Here is a 27,674-nt window from a genome sequence, read left to right as displayed (position 1 = left end):
AAATAGTTTCCTATTCAAATAAAATAAATAACAAAACATATGAACGTTAGCTTTTTTTCAATTATATACTTGGAAATACATAATATACATACAGACATATGTATATAAAACAGAAATACATATAAACTGCAAATGTACATGTAGTACGTAAAGCAACAATAACAACAACAAAAATATTAGTTAAGTATTTGAGTGGAGAAAAAAAATTATAAATAAATAACAACAACAAAAAAAATACAAAAATAGTAACATAGATTCACCTTGAAATCGTTTTGTGTTCACTTTGAAGTGCAGTTGACGTTTGGGAGCTTAGAAAGAAAAAAAAATACAACAAAAAACATATATATATATATAATACAACAACAAAAACAACAATAACATTATAAGCAAAACAGGAGGAGTAGCAGAAATTAATAAATAAAACTACAAAACCAGTAGATTTGAAATTTTTATATAAAAACTTTTTTTCAAATCTAACAGAAATTATAAAAAAACTACCTCATTTTGTATCTAGCTATAATAATATATATAAAAAACAAATACAATAAATATATGTATACATACAACAACAACCAACTTTAAAAACTCATATATCAGCTGAATAAAAACAACAACAACAACTATAACTTAACTGCATTAAACCAGGAAAAAAAAGCATACAACACGAAATAAAACTCCTCTGGGTCTGACTAATCTTTTTTATGAATTACTCATACTTTTTTACATACAACTACAACAGCAACAACAACAACCAAAACGTTTAGTTTCAATACTCTACAACACTGCCAAGGAGACTTCTTTTTAAAAAAAACAGTTGTTGGTGTTTTCTTACACACTCACTAAACTATTTTGCTAAATTAACAAAAAAAAAATCGCAGAATTTTTAGAATAACAAAATCAGTTTTTAACAACGTGTTGTCAACGTCTCTGAATGAGTGATTATGAATTTTGAACTTCGAGACTTAAAATCAACATTACAACAACAAGAAAAACAAAAATTTTTTCAAAATTTTTAAAGAAAAATTGTTAAGGAAATTAAATTGAACATGATTTGTGAATTATTTGGTTTAAATGATTTTAAAGAAGACGTAGAAGATTTAGTTGAGATACCAATAACAACCTCAACAACAGCAGCAGTGACAGTGACAGCCGGAGCAACAACAACAACAACAACGACGGCTGAAATTACCATAAATCCCTATATGATCACGGATTTGGAACAATCTTTAATCGAGGAATTAATCGAAGAAAATTTTAATGAAATTATAGAAGAAGACGAAGAACACGAACAAGAAGAATTTGAAAATAAATACAATATAAGAGAACAGCAACAGCAGCAGCAGCAACAACAACAGCAACAGCCAGAAGTAGTTAATGTTAAAGATATAATATTAACAGCAGCAGAAGAAGAGGAAAACGAAAACGAAGAAGAATTAATACTAAATTCTTATACATATGAAGAAGCATTGCTACAACAACAGCAACAACAACAAGAAATAATACAATATAAGGAAAATTTAAAAAAAGCAAAAACTACTAATACTACAGCAACAGCAGCAAAAAAATTTAAAAAAACTTTAGCCGCGACTGCAAATATTACTCATAATCAACTTACAGCTGGTGGTAACATATGTACAATAAAAACAACAAAAACTAAATACAACAAAAACAGCAAGAACAACAACAGCAGCAGCAGCAGTAGTAGTAATAAAACTTGTACCACCAACAGCAACAACCATCACAATATTTTCAATATTAACAGCAACAGTAACAGTAGTAATACAAGCAATAGCAGCAGTACTAGCAACATTAGCAACACAACCAATAACAGTAGTGTTAGTACGAATAGCAACATTAGCAACAGCAACAATAGTAATAGCAATTTAAATACAATTGCAACAAAAACGCTTAATGTCGATGATAAAATCAATATAAATTTTGAAAATAATTTAAATTTTATAAATTTTAATAAAAACTTTAACAACAATAACAACAACAACAGCAATAATAATAATAACAACAACACAAACATAATAAATCAAAATTTATATCAACATAACAACAACAAATCTACACAAATTATAAATAAAATGGAACAACAATTGCAACAACAACAGCATCAATTACAAATGCAACATCAACAACAACAGCAGCAACAACAACATTCTGTTTTCGGCTCAGAACGTGTTAATTTGAACTCAAGTACCCCCTATTCAGATGCCACACAAGTAAGTAAAACCAACCATCCAACCAACCAACCCACCATCATTCCTCCCTTCTTTTACACTCTTTTTTTTTTGCTTTTCTATATGAATTATTATTATTGTTGTATTTTCAATTTATTTCGATTTTTTTTCTTTAAAATACAACAAAAAAATGCAATATTTAAAAGAATTATATACAACAACAGCAATAAGAAAACCCCCCACACATAATATACATTTAAATGTACAAATGTACGTATGTATGTATATTTACATGCATAAATGTGTTTGTTTGTATTTTATTATAAAAATTTGTTAAAAGTTTGTATGTATGTATCTACATCATACAGCTGTTGTTAGCTAATTAGTCCTAGGTCAACTATTGTTTAATCTTTTTGTTATACTCATAACCTTTGACATTTGTTGCGAGCATTTTAGTTATCTTTGAAATATTAATATTTGGATGAAATTGAAATCTTGAATATTCAATTCGTTATTATTTTTGAATAATCCACTTAACTAGGACACGACTGTATGGCTCAAACAAAGATTAAAATCATTAAAATTCTCGTAAAATACAACTATAGTCCAAAAAGGTCCAAAAGTCAGAAGAAGTCGGAAAATTATAATAAAAAGTTTTTAGATTAAAAATTTCTCGTATTGCTGCTTAAAGAAAAGTATCCGTATAACAGTTGCTCTTAAAGTAATCAGGTGATAAAGAATGTTCTATTAAACATGTTGGTATAACAGTTTTAATGTTCTTAGTATAACAGTTTTTTGCTGAAGAAAATTTTATGTATAAAAGCTTGTTCTAAAGAAAGTAGAAATATTAAAGGTTTGAAATCAAAAATTATCTGTATAACAGTTTTTTTTTATAAAGTAAAGTATACGTATAACAATTTTTTCTAAAGAAAATTTTATTTTATAAAAGTATTTCTAACAAACATAATCTGTATAACAGTTTTTAATCAAGAAATTTTTTTTGTAAAGAAAATTTGCAAATTAAAGTTTTTCTATGAAATTACTCTCTATAGAACAGTTTAGCTAATAAAATTTTTCATATAACAGCTGCTGAAGAAAATCTAAATAATAGTTTCTGTATAAAAAAATGTTCTATATTACTGTTTTTCTAAAGAAAAATTTTAGTATAACAGTTTTTTTTTTTGTAAAGAAAGTTTGCAAAATAAAGTTTTTTGTGAAATTACTTTCTGGAAGAAAGTCTTTTAGAAGAAAGTCTTTTGTATAATAGTTTTTTTCTGAAGAAAACTTTATCTAGAAAAGTGTTTTTCTAAACCGATGATAAAAAGTTTTTGTATAAAAAAATATTCTGTATAAAAGTTTTTTAAAGAATAGTTTTTGTATAAAAGTTTTTTTGGAAAGGAAATTTAGCAAATGAAGGCTTTCCTATGAAATATCTTTTTGTAGTACAGTTTACCGTACAACCGTTTTTTTTTTAAGAAAACTTTATCTAGAAAAGGGTTTTTTCCAAACCGATGACTAAATAATAGTTTTTGTGTCAAAAATGTTTTGTATAACAGTTTTTCTAAAGAAAAGTTTTAGTATAATAGTTTTTTTTTTTGTTAAAAAAATTAGCAAATTAAAGTTTTTCTATGAAATTACTTTCTGTACAACAAGTAAAAATGTTCCGTATTACAGTTGCTTTTCGCAAAAAATCTTTTGTATAACAGTTATTTCTCATGAAAACTATATGTACAAAAGTCTTTTTATAAAAATGAGTAGATAAAGATTATTGTGTAAAAAATGTTCTGTATAACAGTTTTTATTAAAAACAAATTTTCGTATTACAGTTTTTTTTATAAAGAAAATTGGTAACATTGAACAAATCTTTATATAGAAATATTATTCTTTTTGTATAACAGTTTCATCTAGAGAATATCTGCTTATAAAAGTCTTTCTATCAGTGCAACAATTTCACCCAGACAATATAAACTGATAAATGTTTTTATTTAAATGTTCTTTTGATTAACAAAAATTATTTGCTGATAAAAAAAATTGTGTATAACAGTTTTTTTTTTGTGATTTCGAGAGTTTGACATTGTCATCGACTTGCATTTCTTTAGAAATATTTCATAACATCTAAAATATAAAAATATTCACATTTATTACTAATTAGCTGACACCAGCTGTAACATTACAATATTTTCTATATGGCTTGGTAAGTTCATAATAGCAGACATACAAACATTTTTTTTGTTATTCTTACACACAGTCATACGAAAAATCAACAAAAAAATGCAAAAAAAAATAATAAATATATAAAATAATAAAGCGAACAACAACACTTTGGACACATAGATTTTTATTAGATATTGCGCGTATCTACCCAATATACAAAAAATTAAAAATTAAAAAAAAACAACAAAATATTTCTGTTTATCCATTTGCCTGTCAAGTGAATGAACTTTTTGTAAACTTTCGTTATGAACTCACTCACATTTGATTGAAAATCAATTCAAGGCAAATTTAAATAAATGTTAATGCACCTTTTTAAAAAAAATAAAAAATAAAATAAATAAAAATAATAATAAAACAAATAAATGAACACACACACACATACATACAAATAATATTAAATAAATATAGCAAAACTGTATAGTTAAATATTAAACCTTGTAAAACAAATTAAATCAAACAAACTTCTACATAAACTTAAGTATTACAGTTCATTTCGATTCGATTGAAGTTAACCTCACCCGCATGTGAATTTAGTTTAACTGTTCAACGGTAATTTTTGTGTTTTTTTAAACTATTGTCAATAAACTTTTGTTGATTTTATTTATGAAACATTTTAAATTATTTAAATGTTTATGACCGTTAAGTGTTTGGTTTATGTTATGTTTCAAGTTTATTTGAGAGAATTTATTTAAACAAATTATATGTTAGTTTGTTTATGTTTTTTTTTTTTAAAGTTCATTATTGAGTTAAACTAGGTTTAAGGTTTCCTGTTTTGTTAGGGTTAATTTTTAATAAGTTTATTATCATTTTTTATGTTTAATAATGGTTTTTTTAATGAAACTTGTAATCTCTATTTAACAATTTCAAATGTTTTTTAATATAACCATAGCCCGCATTAATGTTATCATCTTGAAAGATTTAGCTCAATTAAGGGTTAAAATTTTGTGATAAATTGATGTTAAATGAATGTTAGATGCTTTAAGAACAAATCGAAACAGGGCTCAGTTCACCGCAAGCTATTTTAGCCACTCAAAGAGAATATGTTCATTTTTTTGTTGGTAGGACTATGATGATAAACTTGGGAGTTTTGGTTCGAATTTGGTTGGCAGTATATACATATATATTGGGATTAGGTGGACTGTACATTAAAAGCTTTTAGTATAAATTACAAAGGCTCATTATTCTTTGTTTTCAGTAAACTTTCTTATTTCTGATCTTATTTCTTAAAAACGATTTTATACCAGATTTAAGATCGCTCACAGCCACTGAATGAAAAATCCTAACTAACTTCGTTCAGAAATTGTTCTCTGCGCATAGCAATTTCTCTAGCGCATAGGAAGTATTAAAGAAATAATCTAGCGCATAGGAACTAATAGGGAAATGATATGATAATGGATATCATCAGCGCCATTTCTGTAGTAACTTCCTTAGGTTTCATCAAAAGCGAGGATATATCGAGGGAAGACACGGAAGTACATGAAAAACATACAAGACTCCTTAGAATCCAATATATTTAATATATGGAGGTTAAAATCAATAATAACTGAACACTTGGTAATAGGTTGACATGTAAGTTGGATTGGGCAACGAAAGGGAAAAGGAAGAGATAGTCTTCACTTCCTTTTATCTTATTTGCGATTGTCTTTCTGTGTCCGCTAAGAGAAACAGTCTCTTTCCTTTGCAGTTTTCTTTATGCTCAACCTTGGTGAGATATCTGTGTTGTAATTTTATGACCTGCTGAGATTTCTCTCGGCTACAAACTAGATCTACATTAACTATTAAAGTGGTCTTTTGCGTATACTTGGCTGTACAAATACAGTGAACTACAACGATAACTAACCATCTTCCACAAAACATCGGATCATAACACCTTCATAAAGTATAATATAAGGTTTTTCCTAACCAAAATTATCCATTATTGGAGCGTACAACTTGTTCAATAGTGTCCTAAGTGTACGCGTTTAGATTTTAGGTAATAACTATACTTCTCTCCACCTAATACTAACCTTATGAATTCGCAACAAAATAATATCCGAAAATGTATTGAAGTGCTAAGTTTAGAGTAAAAACGTCTTCTGGAGTTAAAGGAAGACCTTTTTACTAAGTATTATGTTAGAAAACTGTATTATTATAAAAAGTGGCGAATTTTTTGCCAATTTATTCTAAATTTCCTAGAATTTTTCCTCAAATATTTGACATGCTAAATCATTTAAAATTAGTTGTGTTTTTTTTAACAAACAAACAACCTTCCTCAATGTTTATTGGGTTACACTAATGCACTATGTGTCATACAATTTTGTACTATGAGCTGAATACAACTTCTGGTTGTTATATGTTAAAGCTTTTTATTATTATTTCTATTTCTTTTTTCTCTTCGCTCTTTCAATTTTATTTCACTTTTGGAAGTTTTCAGTTTCTTTTAAAAGCAAATTAAGTAGAAATACTAAGAAAACTATAAAATACCAAGAGAATAAACTAAAAGAAGAATTTAATAAAAAGAACAAAAAAAAAATGACAAAAGGGGCAAAACCATACAAACACAGACAGAAAGACAATAAACATTAAAGCGAAAAGAACCCTGTCTTGTCTATGTCTGGGTCTGTGAATATTCAATAAATTCAACAGTGGTGGCTTTAACTATTATGACAATTTTAAAGCTGACATTTTTGTAACTAAATTTCTTTAATTACGTCTTGTCCTGTCCTCACTCTTTCCACTAGGATGATTCACCACCATTAACCATCATTAAATGTAACAAATTAAGTCTGTTAAACAGACTCTGTCCTCTAAAATAAAAAATACAAAAAAATCAAAGTGAATCAAAGATTTTTATTGGCTGTCAATGTCTGTTTGTTAATAATTTTAATTTTAATCTTTACAACAATACATATAACCAGAAAAATAAAATACACAATAATAAAATAAACATATTTTCATTTCATCACTGTGATTCATACATTTGAAAATCTATGCTTGTAAAATGTTGTGAATAATAGTTAGAGGATAAATGAAGGTCTTAACCCTCAAATGTCTGTTGACCATCAAATGTGTGGTGGGTGACCTTTATATAAAGTTAATACAATTTAACAACAAAATTATGTACTTAAATAATTTGTGGTAACAAGAGTTGAGGTTTTCCGTAATACTCTTGAAAATGAAAATTGTAAATAAATTAAATTACAAAAAAAATATTACATAAATGCTAAAAAGCAGGAAGGAAGTTTTATATAAAATGTAATAAATTTTAGCAAAGGTTTTTTAATTAAAAAAAGCTGTGTTCACATAAGCCATTGGATATAAATTTAAACTTACATAATTAATTAATTAATTAATTAATTAATTAATTAATTTATTAATTAATTAATTAATTAATCTAAGCTTTTACATATGTATGTTTTAGTATGTCAGTCTTTGACATAATTAATTCTAGAATTTCCATATAAATTTGTAAATTTTTTAATAAAGGTGACTTGCCTGCAGTATGTCTGTCTGTCTGTCGTTTGTTAAAAACCTGCATATTTACTGACATACATTGTAATATTGATGATAATCGTTCAAAAAGAAAAAAATCACTTCCTGGTTTGATAAGACGTTTTTTTCAACTTACTACGTATGATTAATTGATTTAAATAAAATCAAATGAAATTTATATTACATTTCATTGCATTACATTATAATACAAAAAAATTCACATTTTTTTAGAATTTTAATTAATATACTGGTGATACAGTATGTACATATATTTTTATTGGATTTAAATTTTTTTTTCAATTTATATTCACAATTAATCGCTGTGTGTAAACATACGTAGACTAATTGAAAATGGCCTTCATGCATTAGACACATGTAGAGATTAAAATCTGTCTGCATATGAGTTCAAATGTGACATCTGTTAGCAATTAAATTTAGATGAACTTTCACTTGTGCCTTTATAAGATCAATCTTTTACTACTAGATCGTGAGCAGATTTGTAAGTCTAAGACGTAGTAAGTGTTTTGTGTTTTGTTTTAGGGAAATGAATTTTATACAAGTAATAAATCAATTATTTATTAATCTTCCCGCTTTTGATTTAAATAAATTAATTAATTAACCCTTAGAACGTATTCATGGCACATAATTGCTCATGTCTAGTTTTGCTTTAAAAGATAACGTTGTTGTAATTGTTCGAATACTTAACATTGGAGAAAGAGCAAAGAGTTTCGTATTGTAAGAATCATTTACAGAAAGTTATTTCCAAACCACTTTTTGATTAAACATTGCCTTACCAAAGATTTTGAAATCGTGTCCTCCTTAAGCTGGAGGTTCACACCGCGCTTTAAACAGTTGTTTCACTTTTTTCTGTATGTTTTTAGATAAAAATACATCCCTGATCTAAAACGTCGTGTCCATTCGTACTCTTCTACACACAATTTTGACGGATCATATTACTTATGTGCTCGTGTGAAGACCACTATAGTACCGCCTTTACAAAAGCTTTGCATGTAACTTGAAGCGTAAAAGCGTAAATAAGTTAGTTATTTAGTTAGTTAGTTAGTTAGTTAGTTAGTTAGTTAGTTAGTTAGTTAGTTAGTTAGTTAGTTAGTTATCGGGCCTGTTGTACGCTTCTTATCCAGTGCCAAAAGTGGGAATCGAACCCACCATCTCCGGTCTAACAGACTAGAACACTAACCTCTAACCCACCGAAGGCCACAAGCGTAAATTCAGAAGTCTATACATTAGACTGTAAAGATACAATTTTTCCATTATTCATTCTATTCGTGATATCACTAATTCTTCTAGAATATTCTAAATATCCTACACCTAATATAAGTAGGTTCACGATTCTGGTATTGAATTACCTGCTTAGGTAAATTATGATCGAAACTCTGTAGAATTTGATAAATCAATTTTCAAAACTAAATAATATGTGATTCTGAATGATGTTTTATATGAGGGCTAGGGTCAAGTATGGACTGATTCTCATAAAATTTGCTGAGTTAAATATTTATGTTTGTTCAGAACTTGAAACTATGGGTGCTTGTTAAATACTAGAGACTCTGCTAAAGTAGTGCAGAAATGATCCGATATTGACTTAGATGTATTTCTTCAGATCTCAGATGTTCATTTCACACTTATTAGAACTAACTTGCAATAAATATTAGATTCATAATTGACATATTTTTCCGAATTTAACCGAAATTCCTAGTGATTAGTTGTATGGATTCGTTTTTGGGCCAAAAGTAATATTTATGCAAAATTTTAAACTACAGTAAGTCTGACTTAATTGACTTAGCAATTATGCTTATTTTTTAAGAAATACCAATCATGGACTAGGTCATTAAGATCTGATTTAGTTACCAGAGAGCTTTACCGAAACCGAAAATGTTGTTGATATTGATCGCTCTTGTAATAACTAATAAAGAGATCTTATGGCTGAATAACTAAACATTTGGGAATACAATTAAAGTGTCTAATGGCTGGATATACGTTTATGTTTCATCTGTATTTTAGGCAACTTTATTACAATCTATAATAAAGTTACCAGATCTGATTGAGTTGCCAGATAGCTTAACTAATGAAGAGATTTTATGGCTGAATAAATAAACATTTGGTAATCTAATGAGGTTGTTTTATGGCTGGATATACATACGTTTAGGTCTCAACTTTATTTTGGACAACTTTATTGCAATTCATAATAACGTTACCAGATCTAATTTAGTTACCAGATAGCTTAATTTGAACCGAGAATGTGATTCATGTTGATCGGTCTTCCAATAACTAATGAAGAAATCTTATGGCTGAATAAACTATTGAAAACCTAATTTAGGTGTTTTATGGCTTGATATACCTTTAGGTCTCAACTGTTTTTAGGGCAACTTTATTACAATCCATAAAAAATAACTTTAGGATGATACAGACCCATTGTCTTTGCATTCTTACTAAGAGAGTCTCCTGCAAAGATAAAGGACACAAGGCTAGATATTTAAAGTTTAAGAGACCACATCATCAGATTATCTTAAGCTATACAACATAACTTCCTCAACTTTTTAATGTTTTCAACTTGATAAAATTTAAACTCTCATAGCTCAATTAATATTGGAATTTAACTGACATTCACTTGTCTGCTCAAATATTTATTTACGCAAATTCTTTAAACAGCTGGGCAGCCGTTAGCAAATTGTGTAAATTCAACCCCGAGTTCATTTCTAAAGAGCAAAGAACTTTTCTATAAAATGCTAGTAGAAATACAAACACATTTTTTCGCCTTGTTTTATTACTTTAAAATTTTACAATAAAAACAAAAAATCTACAAATTTTGTTTCTCCCTAGAATTCCAATGAAAAATGTCAAATGTTGTTGTCTGTCAGTTAGTTCATTTCAAAATATAAAATAAAATGTTGAACCTTGTTTTACGTTCATAATAAGGTTAATGATCTTCCAAAATTTTGTACCTCAAAAAAAATCCGGGCTAATAAATCATTATTTTCTGTTGAATATGTAAGAGAAAAATACAACAACAACAACAAAAAAACCGAAACATGATGTCCCACCCCCAAAATATAAAAATCCAACGATGAGTTTTGTTTTTCCTTTGTGTGTAATCTTTTCAAGTTGTCCTAGGTTTAAATGCAAGTGTCATTGGCCTGCTGTACAAAAAAAAACACTTTGTATACAGAACCTTGGAGTGAATGTTTTATTGTTTTTACGTTGTTGTTGCTTTATTTTCGTTTAAATTTTCTAAAGAGATTTTGTTGTTATTGTTGCTATTAAACAAATAATTGCATTTTTATTAACACAATTTGATTGTAACTACAACACAAAAAAAAATGCAAAAACAAAAATACCAGTACAAATAAATAATAATAAAATATGACAGAGAATTGGACAAACAGACCTTTACACATGTGTCGTTGATTTATAAGAGTTTGGAGAATATATTTCATTGTAATTAGGTAATTTACTTTATAAACAATAACTTGACAACAACAACTAATGCCCATGGCAAATGGTAAACACTAACAGAGTATTAATAAATAAATTAATTTCACAATCCTCTCTATTAAAACGTAAAATATTGTCAGTTCAAAAACCTTTTGGCGAAATTCTAAAAAAAACAACAAAAATAAAAATATACTAAAAATGGAATTGTCAAATAATAATTTTGGGAATTTTCTGCTGTTACATCCACAAATACGTATAAATACGTAAGAGTAGACTGGAAAAAAAAGGTCAAAATCCTACAAAAGGTTAATATGTTTTTAACCCCACAACTGTCAAAAAAAAAAAACAAACAACAACAATAATAACAACAACCATAATGGCAATAACATTTAATAGCACATCCCCCATTAATGGATGCCTCAACAATATACTCGTCGTCGTCGTCGTCGACGTCGTCACGAATACAAACAGAACCATGAATGAACCCATCTTAATTTAGATTTCTTAAACAGTATTGTAACGCCAACAACTACAACAATATAAATAAAATACATGCACTTTTTTTACACGACTAAACCCTGTAACTCGGGGGGACTGTTAAAAAATGGCGACTTTAATCACACTTCATTTTTTTCTTTAGGAAGGGACAATTGATTTTACAATATATTACGGATGGTGGATTAAAATTTACTACTTTTCTATTGTCTAGTCCATGGCTACGTTATTGGATATATTACATGGACCAGTCTATGAAATAGTTGATCTATTGACTAGTCTATGGATCAGTAAATTAACTAGTCTATTGACTATTCTTAGTCTTGTTTAGTCTTTGGACCAATATATTGACTAGGGTTTGGAGTAGTCTATTGACTAGTATTTGGACATCTCTATGGACTGGTCTGTTGACTAGTCTTTAGACTTGTCAAAAGATAAAATACTAATTTCTTGATTAATTTATGGACTAGTCGATACATTAACTGGACAATAGACTATCCTATGGATCAGACTATAAATTAGTATGTGGATCAGTCTATTACCTAGTCTATTGATTATTCTTTGGATTAAGCTATGAGTTTTTCTGTGGACTAGTCGTTTGCATAGTCTGTAGTGTTTAATTGATTAGTTTATGTACTAGTCTATTGACAAATCTATGGATTAGTTCATTGGTTAGTGTATGGCCTATTTTATGGACTAGTGTAGGGACCAGTCTATTGACTACTTAATAGATTGACTATATTCTACATAGCAGTATCCGGAAAAAATTTATTGAATAGACTCTGATATAGTCTACTACCTTTTCTATAGACTCCTTTATTGACAAATCTATTGACTATAATATATAGTCTAGGGATACATTGTAAACTCCCTAAAAACCGCTGGGCGGATACATGGATACGTTTTTGTTACGATATGAAAGCGAAATAAATAACAAATACAGACACAGACAGGGACAGACGAGTAGACAGACATTACACCAGACGTGCATAAAAATTCTCTTATACACTCGTGAAAAATATAAATAAGTTTTTTTATTCCTTGTTGTTATTATTGTTATTTTAGTAAACAATATTAAACAGTTTTATACCATGTAAATTTACACAAAACAAAAACGTACATACATACAAACAAACACACATTGCTACAAACTACTCTCTGGAATAGTAGAAATATTGAAATTATATATAAACGTCTATGTTTGTAATCTTGTATGTACTTCTTCTCGTTACACTGTGACCATTGCTGTGCTGCTTTCGTTTGCAGCAAAGAACTCTAGTAATACTTTTTTTAATATTTTTAATACAGATGCCGTTCGCCTGAACGTAGGAAAGTTAACGACCCTTTGCAAGGCCGTAGAATTTGTTTTTTTACTTGTTTCTTCTTTTTTTTCATAAAATTTATTTTGTTATTTCGGAATCTCTCTACTTTGATAAATTTAATCATGCGCCACTCTGCACACCTCAAGTGTGGGTACGACGACGTTTGCTGTTGTGGTTGTAATTGTGGGCAGAGGTTTAAAGGTTTTTAAACTAGATTTTTGTGGTATAATTTAATTAAAGTTTTAAGGTCAATGCTTTATTTAAGAAAATATTTGCAGATTTTTCTAGTTAACCACAGATTATGGTTCAGCATTTATGGATCGATTTTTTTATATTCTCAAAATTATCTTTTTGAAAATTCTGAAGTATTGCTGAAGTCTGTAACAAGAACGATAGGTCCCATGCTAGGGAAGCTTGAGGGCTGAACACTGGACCATATTTGACCCTTGGTCCCATATAAGACAAGAGAACCAGAAATCTTTCTACCATAATTGAATCCACAATTCTTTCAATTCCGTAATACTTGGACCCATTTAAAACGTCTTCTTATGGGAATCAGACAAAGGCTCATATCAGTTTAATTATATAACTTATAAATCCTTAAAAGAATAAAGGATCAATACTTATAGGAGGACCATCTTCCGAAATTTACTTTTATGATAGGTAAATAAGATTCGACTCAGCTCATTACAACTCTTTTACATTCCAATATTACCGAAATCCCATATTTGACCCTTGATCCTACATAAGACAACCAAACCAAAATCTTTATACTAATATTGACTCCACAATACTTAAAACCCTGTACTACTAATAAATCATTCAAGCGCAAGGATCCTAAAAAGAATTAAGGATCGATACATAATGGAGAATCATTTTCCGAAATTTACTTTGGTGATGGGTAAATAATATTCGACTCAGCTCAATACAACTCTTTTACTTTCCAATACTAATCAAATCCCATAAAAATCTTTTGAATCATAATTTTTTCCAAGAATTTATAATTAATTCTTTTAAATAACTGTAGAGTTTTTTTTATGCAGTATTTGTGGTTAGAGTTGGAATAAAAAATAACTGCGTATCTTTTTTAAGTAGATGAGTGAGTGTCGGTATATCGGAACAAGTGTGTATGTATGTGTGCGTTTCTCACATATAGTCTGGAAGTTCTTTGAATTTTGGTCTGTTAAAGTATTGGAGGATTTAAGTATCTGACGGTGTCTGCACATACACATGCATACATACGTATTAATGTAGATACAAGATTTGGGAGTGTATTGTACAAGTAAATTGAACCGGTGTCTCAGTATTAGTCTATATATAGGAATCAGGCTGGCAGGCAATTATAAAACGACAATGGGAATAGTGAAGGCATTGGTTAAATGTGGTGGTGATATTGAAGATAATAATGACGATGCGTATGAGCGAGTGAACGAGCGACCTGCCTGAATGACTGACTTATGTTTTGTTGTTCTTGTGTTGTTGTAACAGCTTAAAGGATGATTTTGAATCATGAAGATATTGTTGTTATTATTCTTGCTGCTTTTGATGATGATGATTGAATATTGTTTAGCACGATGAATTATATGGATGAGTGACTGACTGATTCGTCGTTTTTGGTTCACTCTCGCCGCTTTAGCTTGATTTCAGTTTAGTTCAGTGGCTTGCCTGCCAGCTTGTGTGACTGACTGTAGAGTCTTGCCTTGTTTCGGGTAAATGACTGTATAGAGCCAATGAACTCTTGAACCTTGATTACCGTTACCTGTTAAAACAGGTAACGGTAACAGCAACAGAAATATACAAAAAACACACATCTGAAAACGAATTCCCTAGTTACTAATGTTTTTCGTATTTGTGTAGCTGTTTTGTATTCGGTTTCAGTACTTACTATATTAAGAAAAAAAAAATACCAAAATATAATATTTAGTAATTTCTTTTCTAAGTTCTTTGGCCTTTGAAAAGAAAATCCTTTTTGAACTGTCTAAATGCACGGATATTAGTAATATTAGACTTTTACTACCTGTATGAGTTTTTGGGTTTATTTACTGGGGATTTCGATATTAAAGTGCATTGTACATATAATTTTTTTATAAGTGAATTTAATAGGATTAATATTTTATTATAAAATAATCCTACACATGTGTATTCAGTCATGGTGGTAGTGAAATAAATAAATCCTATGTATCTGTTTATATACAAATTTAGGGAACATAATTTTCTTTCATATTAGGGAACCTTATAAACTATGTATTGTATATAGCTGCAGATGTGAAGAATAATAAGTGATGATTGATTTTGGTATTAAACACATTATCCCGTCTCACGGATTAATATTATAAACAAATGTTGCAACAATATGTTTATGGGAAAAATGTAACAGAAACATTTTTTTTAATTTTATGTTCCTTAAAAGCGTTTTGAAGCAATAAGAGCAATAAATTTCACATTCTAGCATATATAGTACAGTCGATAAGCTAGTCTTTAATTAAGCCAGTCTGTAGCCCAGTATACAGTCTAATCTAAAGTCTAGCCTACATACTAATATGTACTCTAGCATTTATTTAACTTTATATATTCTAGTCTATTGTCTGGTTTAGAGTATAGACTACACAATAGACTAGTCAATAGTCTAAACTATAGACTATAGCTTGCACTTTAGATTAGACTATAGCTTAAACTATAAACTAGACTGTAAACAAGACAATAGACAGTAGACCAATCTATAGACAAGACTATAAACTGAAGTTAAGACTAGACTATAAACTAGCCTGGACTATAAACCACACTATAAACTGTAGACTAGGCTATATACTAGACTATAGACTAGACTATAGACTAGACTATAGACTAGACTATAGACTAGACTATAGACTAGACTATAGACTAGACTATAGACTAGACTATAGACTAGACTATAGACTAGACTATAGACTAGACTATAGACTAGACTATAGACTAGACTATAGACTAGACTATAGACTAGACTATAGACTAGACTATAGACTAGACTATAGACTAGACTATAGACTAGACTATAGACTAGACTATAGACTAGACTATAGACTAGACTATAGACTAGACTATAGACTATAGACTAGACTATAGACTAGACTATAGACTAGACTATAGACTAGACTATAGACTAGACTTTAGACTAGACTATAGACTAGACTAGACAATAGACTAGACTCTATATAGAAAATGTTATTTTACAAAATTTTCTACAAGTTCTTCGTTTCATATTTAACTTGTTTAAACTTTAAAGAGTTCAAATTGAACTGCTACAAAAATCTAATCTCATACTAAGCAATAATATTGTCAAACTTCTTAATCCAATAGCAAGTAATTTTCCATTAAAAAAATACCCCACATACATATGTATATAAAAGTTGTTTAAACTTTTAAAATTGCCACCAAACAAAATCCTTGAAAGAGGAAGTAAACTAGATGTTACCTTCAAAATAATAATATGCGAATAAAGCGAAAATTAGTTAGACGGCCTTACAAGAAATATTACTAAAAGTCAAAAAAGTTTTACATTCGTAGACGGGGCCAGTCAACATTAACGGCAACATTAACCTAAGCGGCGATTAAAATGTAATTAACAGCTACAAATAGGTTTTTTTCATAAAAAAACTAACATTATACATAAAGTTTAGAGAAGAAAAAAAACACAAAAACACAAATGCAGTATTGTGCAAAACTTAAGCATTGAATTGATTTATAATTGATGCAAAACGTTTTTGACTCGTAGTAGCAGATGGAAGTGAAATTTTGAACTGTAAGTTAATATAAGACTTTGGTTATTTATTATGACATAAAGTGTGTGAAGATTTGTGCAATACTGTAGGTTTTAAGAAACTAAATTTTTATTCAAAAAGACACCCTTAAGGCATTTAAAATGTTTTAAGCCAAAAAGATTTCAAACTTTAGATAAAATATATTAATTTAAAAAAATAAATCAAAAAATTTGTTTTTTAAACAAAATGTGCAGAGAATGACAATGTTTATTTAAAGAAAAATAAATAAAAAAAACTGAAATCGATTGTTTAAAAAAGTAGAAGATGAACAAAAAAAAAAACAACAAAAATCCTTTAAGACAGTTTTGTTAACCATTTTCTGCGTTGTAGATTTCTTTTGCTGCTGTTGGTAGTGGTGAGACTTGTTTTTTTTTCATTGTGGATGCATCTCTTCTTCTTCGGTTCTACTTTTTTTCATCACATAGTTCTTGTTTAACTCCTCTCCAATGCTGGTCTGGCCCATCATCATCCGTCACGTCATTCGAAGTGTAGAATCAGTTTATTTTACTAGTATGGATGTTGTTCTTGTTGTTGTTTTGAATACAATTTGTTGCTGTGTTGTTTGTTTGTATACATTTCGTATATAAATTTTTTTTTAAAAAAGGTATTTAAACTTTTTCAAGGCTGTTGATAATATTTCTTGCCATTTTTTTATATATATATTTTTTTATAAATATATGTATTTTGTTGTTGTTGTTTTTGCTGCTATTTTATTTTGTTTCTAGTTGTGTTTATTATTTATCTTGATATTTAAGGTACGAGTAGAATTTTTTAATTTAATTTATTTTTTTTTTAATTTTGTTTTAAATAAAATTATTTGTTTCTATGTATTTTACCACTTTTGCTCTCTTTCTCTGGTCTATTTTTGCACTCTCCCTATTGTAGATGGTCTGTTTTAAATTTTAATATAATTAATAATAATATTAAAAATTATAAAAACAAAACTGAAATAATATAAAATATTAACACAAGCAACAAAAACAAACGCAAAAATACAAACATTTTAGGGTTATTGACACTTTTGTGTATTTCACAATATAATTTTATTTAATTCATCTTTGCAGTTTGTTTTTTTCTTTTCTCTTATTGTTGTTGTATTAAATGAGTGTTAATTTAATTGAGTGTGAGCGTATGAGTGAGAATGTTGCTGTAATTGTTTAAAATTTTAAATAAAAACTTATTATAAAAAAATTGCTTTAATTTTTGTGTTTGTATGGGTGTAAAATGACGTCACTTCCTAAAACCAATTAAATATGTTAACATCAATCATTAAAACAAGAAATTTCAAAAACAACAACAACAACAGTTAAAAGAATCTTATATAAATAAATTATAAACTGGGAGGAGGCCAACGCCATAAAATTAAACTGTAAGTCTCTGTCTTAAATCAATTTAATCCCGGCCTCTTGGCCTTCCACTCCTTTATTGAGATCTCCGCTTTCCACACACGCATTCGTTTACACGCATACACACACACACACTCACTCATTCTGTCACCGTGATTCTGAGTGTCTCAATGAATGAAATTTTTAAAATACACACTTCAAAATATGTTAATTTTTTTCGGTTTTAATTTTGTTGTTTTTTTCTCGCTATAAAAAGTTAAAAATAATTTAAATGTTTTTGTTGTTGTTAATTTGTGACTGCATTTTGTTGTACAACAAACCATACTTTTGTTGTTAATGACAAACCAGAAATGTCATTCATATTGTTACAGATGGACTTGTATTTTGTTTTTTATTTTACTCATTAAGCGGCACTCTGCATGATGTGTTGTAATTTTGATCATTTGTGTAATCATTATTAACCCACGACTTCTTGAGCTGGATATATATATAAGTTTATCATTCCGTTTGTTATTTCAGTAATTTCATTTTACCACCTTCATCATCATTTACTCATGGATTGGCTTTATTGCAAAGAATCCTATTTAAATAAAACAAAATCGGTTCATGAATAAAGATATAAGCAAAATTCCTAAAAAATCCGTGATCTTGTTCTATACTTTTCGATAAACCTGGAAAGGTAAATCAGTAATATGTATGCATATCAAAAAAGCAAAAAAAACCTTTATCTATTTCTTCTAGATAGTTACTTCGTTAGTTAGTTTGAAAGAAGGATGTACATATATACATTAAATCCGAAGAAATACACCTATGCCTGTATCGGGCCTGTTGTGTGATCCTTAACCAGTGCCTCTGGTAGGAATCGAACCCTCCACCTCCTGTCTACCAGACTAGAACTCTAACCACTAACCTAGCGGAGGTCAGGTCGGTAGTTACTTAGTTTAAAACCATAATGTGTGCTACATCAGATCCGAAGAAGTACACTTAGACTTCTTCTTTACCAAAATATTTGGTAGCAATGTAACCAACTATCTCTGGACTGATAGGCTAGAACACCCAGAACTAACCTACTGTAGGTACACTTTCGTCCTAATTACATATGTATATTAAAAATGAAAAAATGCTTTATTTCTGCACAATACTGTAAACGTAACAACTCTTTTTAATCTGCAACTCTGCAGGGTATATCAAAATTCAACCTTTATCAACCTAAAACTTTAATTACTCATCCTTAATATTCAATTTGTGTTTTTTTTTTTTCATTTTGCCAATAAATGAAAATTTCTTTTTAAAATTTCGTAACTGTGTAAAATTTTACTTAAATTATACAACAACAGTATCATACATTTTATATTAAAACCGTTACAAATTCGTACCCATAAACAAACAAACTAACAAAAAAAAAGATTTATACAAGATTTATGTTTTAATGACAAATTCCGTTTTTATTCAAATAATTCTTGAGGTTTTTATTCTTAATTTCTTGTTTCTGTTGAAACAAGATTTTTAAAACAATCATTATGAAATTAACCGTTTTTTTGTGGGACTCTAACCGGTGTTTGATTTGTATGCAACGCTATAATAAATATTGATATGTTTTAATGCATCATTTCGCTTTAAATTTAAAGAAATTTTCAAATGAAAGTTTAACGTTTAAAAGAACTGATTTAATAATATCTTTAAGATAATATAAAGTATTCTGCAGATTATTTCTTAGGGAGCAAAATTAACATTCTTTATTGAATATAGGTCAATCCCAAAAAAAGTACTTTATATACCTTAAAATAAAAAATGTCTTTTTTAATGCGAACTTGCTCTAATGTATTATATAAAACAAAATATGTTTCTACAAAAAGGGAAAAACCATGTTTTCAAATTATAAACACCTGATACCAAATTAACATCAAAGTGTTTAGAATTTTTCAATAACATCCACTGTCAATGTATACGCATACATACGACAACACTATGTAGTCAGAAAACTCTAGGCTATCAAAATTGCAACAATTCGTTGTCGAAATCTAAGTTTTATACACATCCGTTGTCTAAATGTTACCAAACGTAGTAATACATGATTGTCAGATCTTTGTCAAAAAAATGTTAAACAACCATGTAGACTAACAGTTATTGTGTTGCAAAGTTGTCAGCAAAAGCATCGCCAGTACATTGTCAAACCATAATATTGTCAGACATCTAACAATAGTGTAAACACATAGCCAGATAATTATCTGACAATTGTTATTGTCAAATATGCAGCTGACAATGAAAACATTGTCAGATAAATGTTTTCAAATGCAACTCAACGATTTTATCTGGCAATTTTTGTCATACAACAATCTGTCAAGTTGTCAGGCAATGAAATTGTAAGGTTTTCTTACAAACGTCTAAAATGACAATTAACTTATTGGTAACACTTTCCGATTGCTATAACATTGCCTGATCTGCTTGCATTATTATTCCTATTAGATAATATTAGATTACATAGATAGAAAGTAAGATAGATATATAAATACATAGTTAGATAGATATTTAGATAGATAGATAGATAGATAGATAGATAGATAGATAGATAGATAGATAGATAGATAGATAGATAGATAGATAGATAGATAGATAGATAGATAGATAGATAGATAGATAGATAGATAGATAGATAGATAGATAGATAGATAGATAGATAGATAGATAGATAGATAGATAGATAGATAGATAGATAGATAGATAGATAGATAGATAGATAGATAGATAGATAGATAGATAGATAGATAGATAGATAGATAGATAGATAGATAGATAGATAGATAGATAGATAGATAATAGATAGATAGATAGATAGATAGATAGATAGATAGATAGATAGATAGATAGATAGATAGATAGATAGATAGATAGATAGATAGATAGATAGATAGACAGATAGATAGATAGATAGATAGATAGATAGATAGATAGATAGATAGATAGATAGATAGATAGATAGATAGATAGATAGATAGATAGATAGATAGATAGATAGATAGATAGATAGATAGATAGATAGATAGTATAATCTGTGTATGTGTAGTAACTATATGTAGATGAAGTAAAGACTATTTTTAAGTTCGCGTTTAAAATTTACAAAATTTTTAACCTGTTTCGTACATTTAACGGATATTTGCTAAATGTTTATTCCACAGCTTACAAATACAACTATTTTTATAATACTGTACAATTAATTTTCCCATATCCCTTTATTTACTTTCACTCTTTACTGCATACAGGAAAAACCCCTTAAAATCATCAATTTTCTAGTGAATTAACAAAAAAAATGAAAAATGTAAAATGAAACATTTTATATCTTTTCACAAGCAATCTGTGTGACAATGTATCTGGAAAATTTTAACATGCAATTTCGATTGAAATGTGAAAAGTGATTTATATTAAATTCCACATAAAAAAAAACAATTAACTAATAAATGAAATGAATCACATAAATATGCATGTAAAGCATTATATCAATATGATTTTTCACAAAAAAGGAAATCATAATAAATTTATATTTAAATAAAATTAAAAAAATTGCAATTTTCTTCTATTGTTCTATTGCAATCCGTTGGCATTCTACATTTATTTGTCGTATTGTGTTTATAAGGAAAATTATTTAATTTTTTTCTATATAAACAATTTTGTGTTCCTGGACATGATGATGAACTCATTTAGAGTCAAGCCAGGCCAGTCTAGTATATATATCTCTCTGTCTGTCTGTCTGTCTGTCTTTCTGTCGATTGTGGGCTGTCAGTATAAATGTTTTATTTCTTATTTTTACACACAATTTCCTCACAGGTGCAATTTGTTAAAATACTTAAAAATGTACTCTTACGTACTCGGTTTATTATTTGTTTCTTCTTCTTTTTTCGTTCATACATATTTACGTACGTAATGTCTTTATATGTAGAAGAAATGTGTCTTCTACATGTCAACCACCCACTAAAAGTATAATGACCATAAAATATAAGAAAAATACAATAATAAGAACAATATTATATATTAAATACTGTGGAAAAATTATTTTCAGAAAATTTTATAATAAATAAAATACGACATTAAAACAAATTTTGCATGTAACGAAACTTTTCTTTCTATGAATTCTAGAAGAAAAAATTTATTTAAAAATATTATGTATTTTGAAAATTTAGGAGGAAAATTGTCAGATTCTAATAAAGATTTATTTTTTCATTCGCTATTATTATCTTTTTTTATTTTGTAAAATTTCACTTGCATGTCAGACAATTGGGAGACTTGTCAAATTGTTCTATTGGGAATTTAAATTTGTTTTTTTTTCATATGACGTTTCATTAGTTGACAAATGTCATTAAAAGAAATTGTTTTAAATTGCATAGACTTTTAAGACATTTCGAAGAATTTTTTTTAAATCATTTTTCTTACAGAAACATTTATAATAGAAAAGTAGTTAATATTTAATTTTAATAATTTATTAATAACACACATTTTTAGCAACTCCAGATATGGTTTAACCGCTTGAAATCGTATATACGACTTCCGTAATAAGAAACTAGACTTCAAAAAGTTGTCTAATCTAACAACGTTGTCAGTAAAATGTCAGAAAATGTCTAATAATCGTCTAATTTTACAATTTTTCTTTTGCAACGTTGTCAAAAATAGAATTACCGAAAATATTGTAAGGCAAAATTTGCAAGTTAGACATTTTCTGAGCATTTTACTGCCAACGTTGTAAGATCTAATAACCGTGTATACATAGCATAACAAACAAACTATCGACCCTTTATTGACCATGCCCCCCTTTTTAAATATAATTATCCTAGTGGACGTAACTCCTTAAAATTTACCAATCAATGTCCAGCAAAACATCGTTCTCAAGATGTTTAGGCATAATTTCGAAAAGCTAAAGTATATGATTTTTGACCTTTTGAATAACTTTCTTTCGGTGTACCTCTGTACATTTTTCATATATATAACTTCACCAGATAACATCCAAGTTATAGACAAAACATAGGAAATATTATGGCTTCTTTTTGGGATTATAGTTAAATCTAACCTTAACTAATAAATCAGGTTTCAATAAAGTATTCCTCCTGAAATCTAATGGATCCAGATATTTTTACTTTGTTTTATACTCTAATGAATCTGAATTGCTAGTTCGTATTAAGATATTCACCATTAATGCACCCAGTCCTTTTATTCGCTATATTGGTTATATAGCTTCGACAAGTGGCTTCCGGTAGGTTAGTGGTTAGTGTTCTAGTCTGGTAGACCGGAGGTGGTGGATTCGATTCTCACCTGGGGCGCAGGTTAAGGAGCGCACAACAAGATTTGATGTGTATACATCCTCCTTTCAAACTAACTAACTAGCTTCGATAAAAATCTGCCCATTTTTGGAACAGCCTTCCTGTTCTATCGATCACTATAACAAGTAAAGTGTTAACAAGATTTCGTTGGAAATTTTAAACTCTAAGGACTTTTTAAAAGTTTTATAAACTAAAATCCGTATTGAGGCAGCCATGTTTAGGTCATTCTGTTAATTGGTGTATTTTGTATTTACTTTCTATTGTAAGTTTATAACCTTCCATATTTCAAATATATATGTATTTATCCATACCATCATAATCATCTGCAATATCATGCCATAACATGAGTCTCCACTACAGATCTAAATATACAACTTTTTCCGGGAAATTATTGTAGAAATAGATGGGATTTATCATGCATTTTAACAAAAAATTATTTGGAAATTAATAAGTAAAAAAATAAAAACATTTGACTAAACTTAAAGCTAAATATATACATATTTCTTAAATCTTCTGCCGAAATGGGTAAATTCCCGAAATCCATTTAAAAGTAAACAGAAAAAGGGGAAATTTTGGAAATCTATAAAAATTGAGGCGTCATAGTTTCATAATTTACACATATAAAAACAGTTCAAAAAATTTAATTTGACTAAAAAAATATTCAAAATAACTAACATTTGACAAAGATGTCAATTAGATTTTCAAAACCTGCAATTGTTTACTTACATACTAATATATATATACATATGTACATACATATGTATGCAGTAAAGTGGCGTAGCGTAGTAAAGCATTTTTTTGTTATTTTTAAATGTATAATAATTGAAACATTTAATTAACATTTTCTATCTGCATAATTTCAACTAGATTTGCATGTTATTAACCAAGATTTCTAAAACGCAAACCCCACATACAGACTCACACACAAACACACACATAATGCAAATTATACGAGTAGGAGGTGTACAAATAAATCTATAATCTTAGAAGTTTATAATTTTATATCTACAGGGAGCTATATATATGTACATATAACGATATATAGATAGATACAAATATATAAAATGCACAAAGTAAAGCAGTTAATATATTCTACAAGATACATACATACATCTGAACATATGTTTGTATGTAAATCTCTTTGTAGGAATTTGTTGTTTTTTTTTAAGGTTGTGTTGTTGTGTATTCAGTACATTTATATGGTTTGTACTGTAAATATTTAACTTTTTTATTTAATGGATTTTTTTTTAATAAACAATATTTAAATCAATTTATAATTTTTTATGGGTTTTCTCTATATACAAATGATTTTTACACTTGTACACAAGTATCCATCCATTCAATACATCTATACATATATTCATATGTATCTATATACATATGTATATTACTGGTGTTGTCGTTGTTGTTGTTATTGCAATTTCTGATGTTATTATTTCTTAATGTTTTTGTTATTTTCATTTTTTATTATTATTATTATTATTAATTTGCGAAAGTAGCTGCATTTGACAATGAAGTATTTTCTAAGTCATTGACCTTTTTAGTAATCTTATCATAAGCGTTTTTTTTCATATGTATATATTTTTTGAATTATTATTAATAATAATTTGTAGGGTATAACTTCTACACTTTGCTAGAAATAATGTCTAAATTTTCTATGTATTTGCATGCAAAATTACAAATACATCTAACTAAAGGTGTGTACATATACATGTACATACATACATATGTATATGGAATGATGATAGATAGACTTATGTATACACAACAAAAATTTTTATTTATTTATTTAATTTTGCTAAAAATGCACTTAATTTCAATTTGAAAGTCCATGTTTGCACTAGAGTGATAATGATAAAAGGAAACCAATGACTGATAATGTTCTAAAAATTATTAAGTACTTGCTAAACAAATAGAAAGTCTGCCGCCGCATTGCGCTTTTAATATATTTCCCAAAATTTAACTTATAACGTAAATAGAATTAATTTTCGTAACTTTTCCCCTTTATTTTTTTGCAGACGAAGAAACATTCACCCGGTCACATTAAACGACCCATGAACGCATTTATGGTCTGGAGTCAAATGGAGCGTAGAAAGATTTGCGAAAAGACTCCGGATCTACACAATGCCGAGATCTCAAAGGAATTGGGCCGCAGATGGCAACAGTTGAGCAAAGAGGAGAAACAGCCCTATATTATTGAGGCGGAAAAGTTGCGCAAACTACACATGATCGAGTATCCCAACTATAAATATCGACCACAAAAGAAACTCTCCAGGGCCAATTCGGCTGGTGGCAAAAGTGCCAATGGCGATAGTCATAACGATAGCAACACTGAATTGAATTCCTCTTCCTCCTCCACCAATTCGCAAAGATCGCAAAACTCTGCCAGCACCACCGGCTCCAAGGCAACACGTAAAACCAAAAGGAATTCCACCAGCAGCACAACTACCAATTCCCTCAACTATCCCGGCAATACGCAATCACCACCGTTTAAGAAACAAAGACACAACAGTACCAAATCTCTTAATCTCAGTACAGATTATGAAGATGATGATGTAATAACTACGGCCAATTTGGATATTGACAGTAGTTATTTGAATGCAACAGCGACTGCTGGCAGTGATTACAATACAATTACCTCAAGCAATTTTTACACCTCAGACGATCTGAATTCGGATCTTAATAAGAATGTGATGCTACATGTTACCAATATGGATGACAATCAACAACAACAACAAAGACTTCCAGGTTTGGCGAGTCTAACGGCTGGTACGTTACACTTCAAAACCGAAACGGATAACAACAAGTATGATGATAGTTTTTTGAAATTAGTGAATCCTGATAGCTATTTTGAAAATTCAATAGAATTGAAAGAAACAGACTGTGATGGCTTAACGGATGTTTGTCCTAAATTAGGCCAATTGATAACATTGATAAATCCTTCCACGGACCTGCATACTACTACAACGTCCAATAACAATAACAACAACACTCACCACCAGCAACACAGCCAACAGCAGCAGCACCATCAACAACAGCAACAACAACAACGTTATGTAACTGATCTCATTGATGATAATGGCGGTGGCAGCATTGTTAACAATGATGCCAATTTGCATCCAGCCAGTCAGCAGTATTCAAATCTTAAATTCTCACTCCTTAACTGCGATAATCTTAACAATGCCGACCTGCAGTCAACTGCCCATACATCTAGTAATTTATTTAAATGTGATGATATTTTTAGAATGGACGATGAATCGTCCCAACAGCAAACGGACCACCACCACGAATGTTTCACCACACTCTCATGCACAAGTGCTAATTGTAAAAATAACAATTGCAACAACAACACCAACACCAACAAAAACCAAAATCAACAGAATAGTGCTAAAGACAACGCCAATCTACAGCAACAACACCAACAACAACAACAGCACAGCCATCATCATCAGCATCACCACCACCATCAACATCATTTAAACAGCAATGGTGGTGGCGGGGGGGCCGGCGATGGCAACAATGACTCGACACAAATGTTCTCTATACCTCCACAGCAGACGGTAACAATGAACATAGAAATACACAACAGCCTTGGACACTGCGTAAATAAGGATGACTCAGCAACATTCCATCTAGACGATAATATTGCCAACGCCACATCCTCCACCTCTATGCCCACCACGGTAACAATACCATCCTGCTCGAGCGATGAGTGTTGCATGCTTAGCCAGCATTCAGCCCATCACCACTCACCACACATGGGTTTCTGTGGCCATTCGGCCTTTGCTGGTACCTCTGTGGAGGCAACAGTTAGTAGTATTTTCAATCCCGATCACAATTGTGATTCGGAGGCTATCATTTCGGCGGGCCACCAACAAAATGATCTCAACTATACGACATTTGATACAAATCGTGCACTTTTCGATTTTGCTCATGATGATTTACCACCATCTCAATCTATAAGTAGCCATTTAGAATTTAATTATAGATTCTAGTTTCCAAAACTGAATTAAATACTAAATATTTGAAAAATATATTTAAAAAGAAAAAACAAAAACTCTAGTTTTAAGCGTGTCTCCACCGAGTT

At 29.1% G+C, this 27,674-nt stretch overlaps 1 protein-coding gene and 1 long non-coding RNA gene across 2 annotated transcripts; one reads left to right on the top strand and one right to left on the bottom strand.

Moving 5' to 3' along the window:
- Positions 1-27,619, top strand: LOC111678004 (putative uncharacterized protein DDB_G0286901). Its single transcript, XM_023439227.2, has 2 exons — positions 1-2,228; positions 25,606-27,619. Exons 1-2 carry the CDS (start codon positions 1,047-1,049, stop codon positions 27,580-27,582), a joined length of 3,159 nt encoding a protein of 1,052 aa, XP_023294995.2. The 5' UTR covers positions 1-1,046; the 3' UTR covers positions 27,583-27,619.
- Positions 16,968-21,478, bottom strand: LOC124421036. Its single transcript, XR_006941486.1, has 3 exons — positions 21,423-21,478; positions 17,936-18,861; positions 16,968-17,879 (listed from the first exon to the last, which is right to left on the bottom strand). It is a non-coding gene; the product is annotated as an uncharacterized LOC124421036 (long non-coding RNA).
- Positions 27,620-27,674: the final 55 nt, after the last annotated feature.

This window comes from Lucilia cuprina, chromosome 6, assembly GCF_022045245.1.
Source record: "Lucilia cuprina isolate Lc7/37 chromosome 6, ASM2204524v1, whole genome shotgun sequence".
NCBI classification, from domain to species: domain Eukaryota; kingdom Metazoa; phylum Arthropoda; class Insecta; order Diptera; family Calliphoridae; genus Lucilia; species Lucilia cuprina.
This window is presented reverse-complemented; position numbering and strand designations above follow the sequence as displayed.

What these genes read in the sequence shown, in the direction of transcription:
- LOC111678004 (XM_023439227.2), top strand. Translation starts at nt 1,047, where the DNA reads ATGATTTGTGAATTATTTGGTTTAAATGATTTTAAAGAAGACGTAGAA. An exon ending in CCTATTCAGATGCCACACAA is followed by an intron (nt 2,229 to 25,605) that starts GTAAGTAAAACC and finishes ATTTTTTTGCAG; the next exon opens with ACGAAGAAACATTCACCCGG.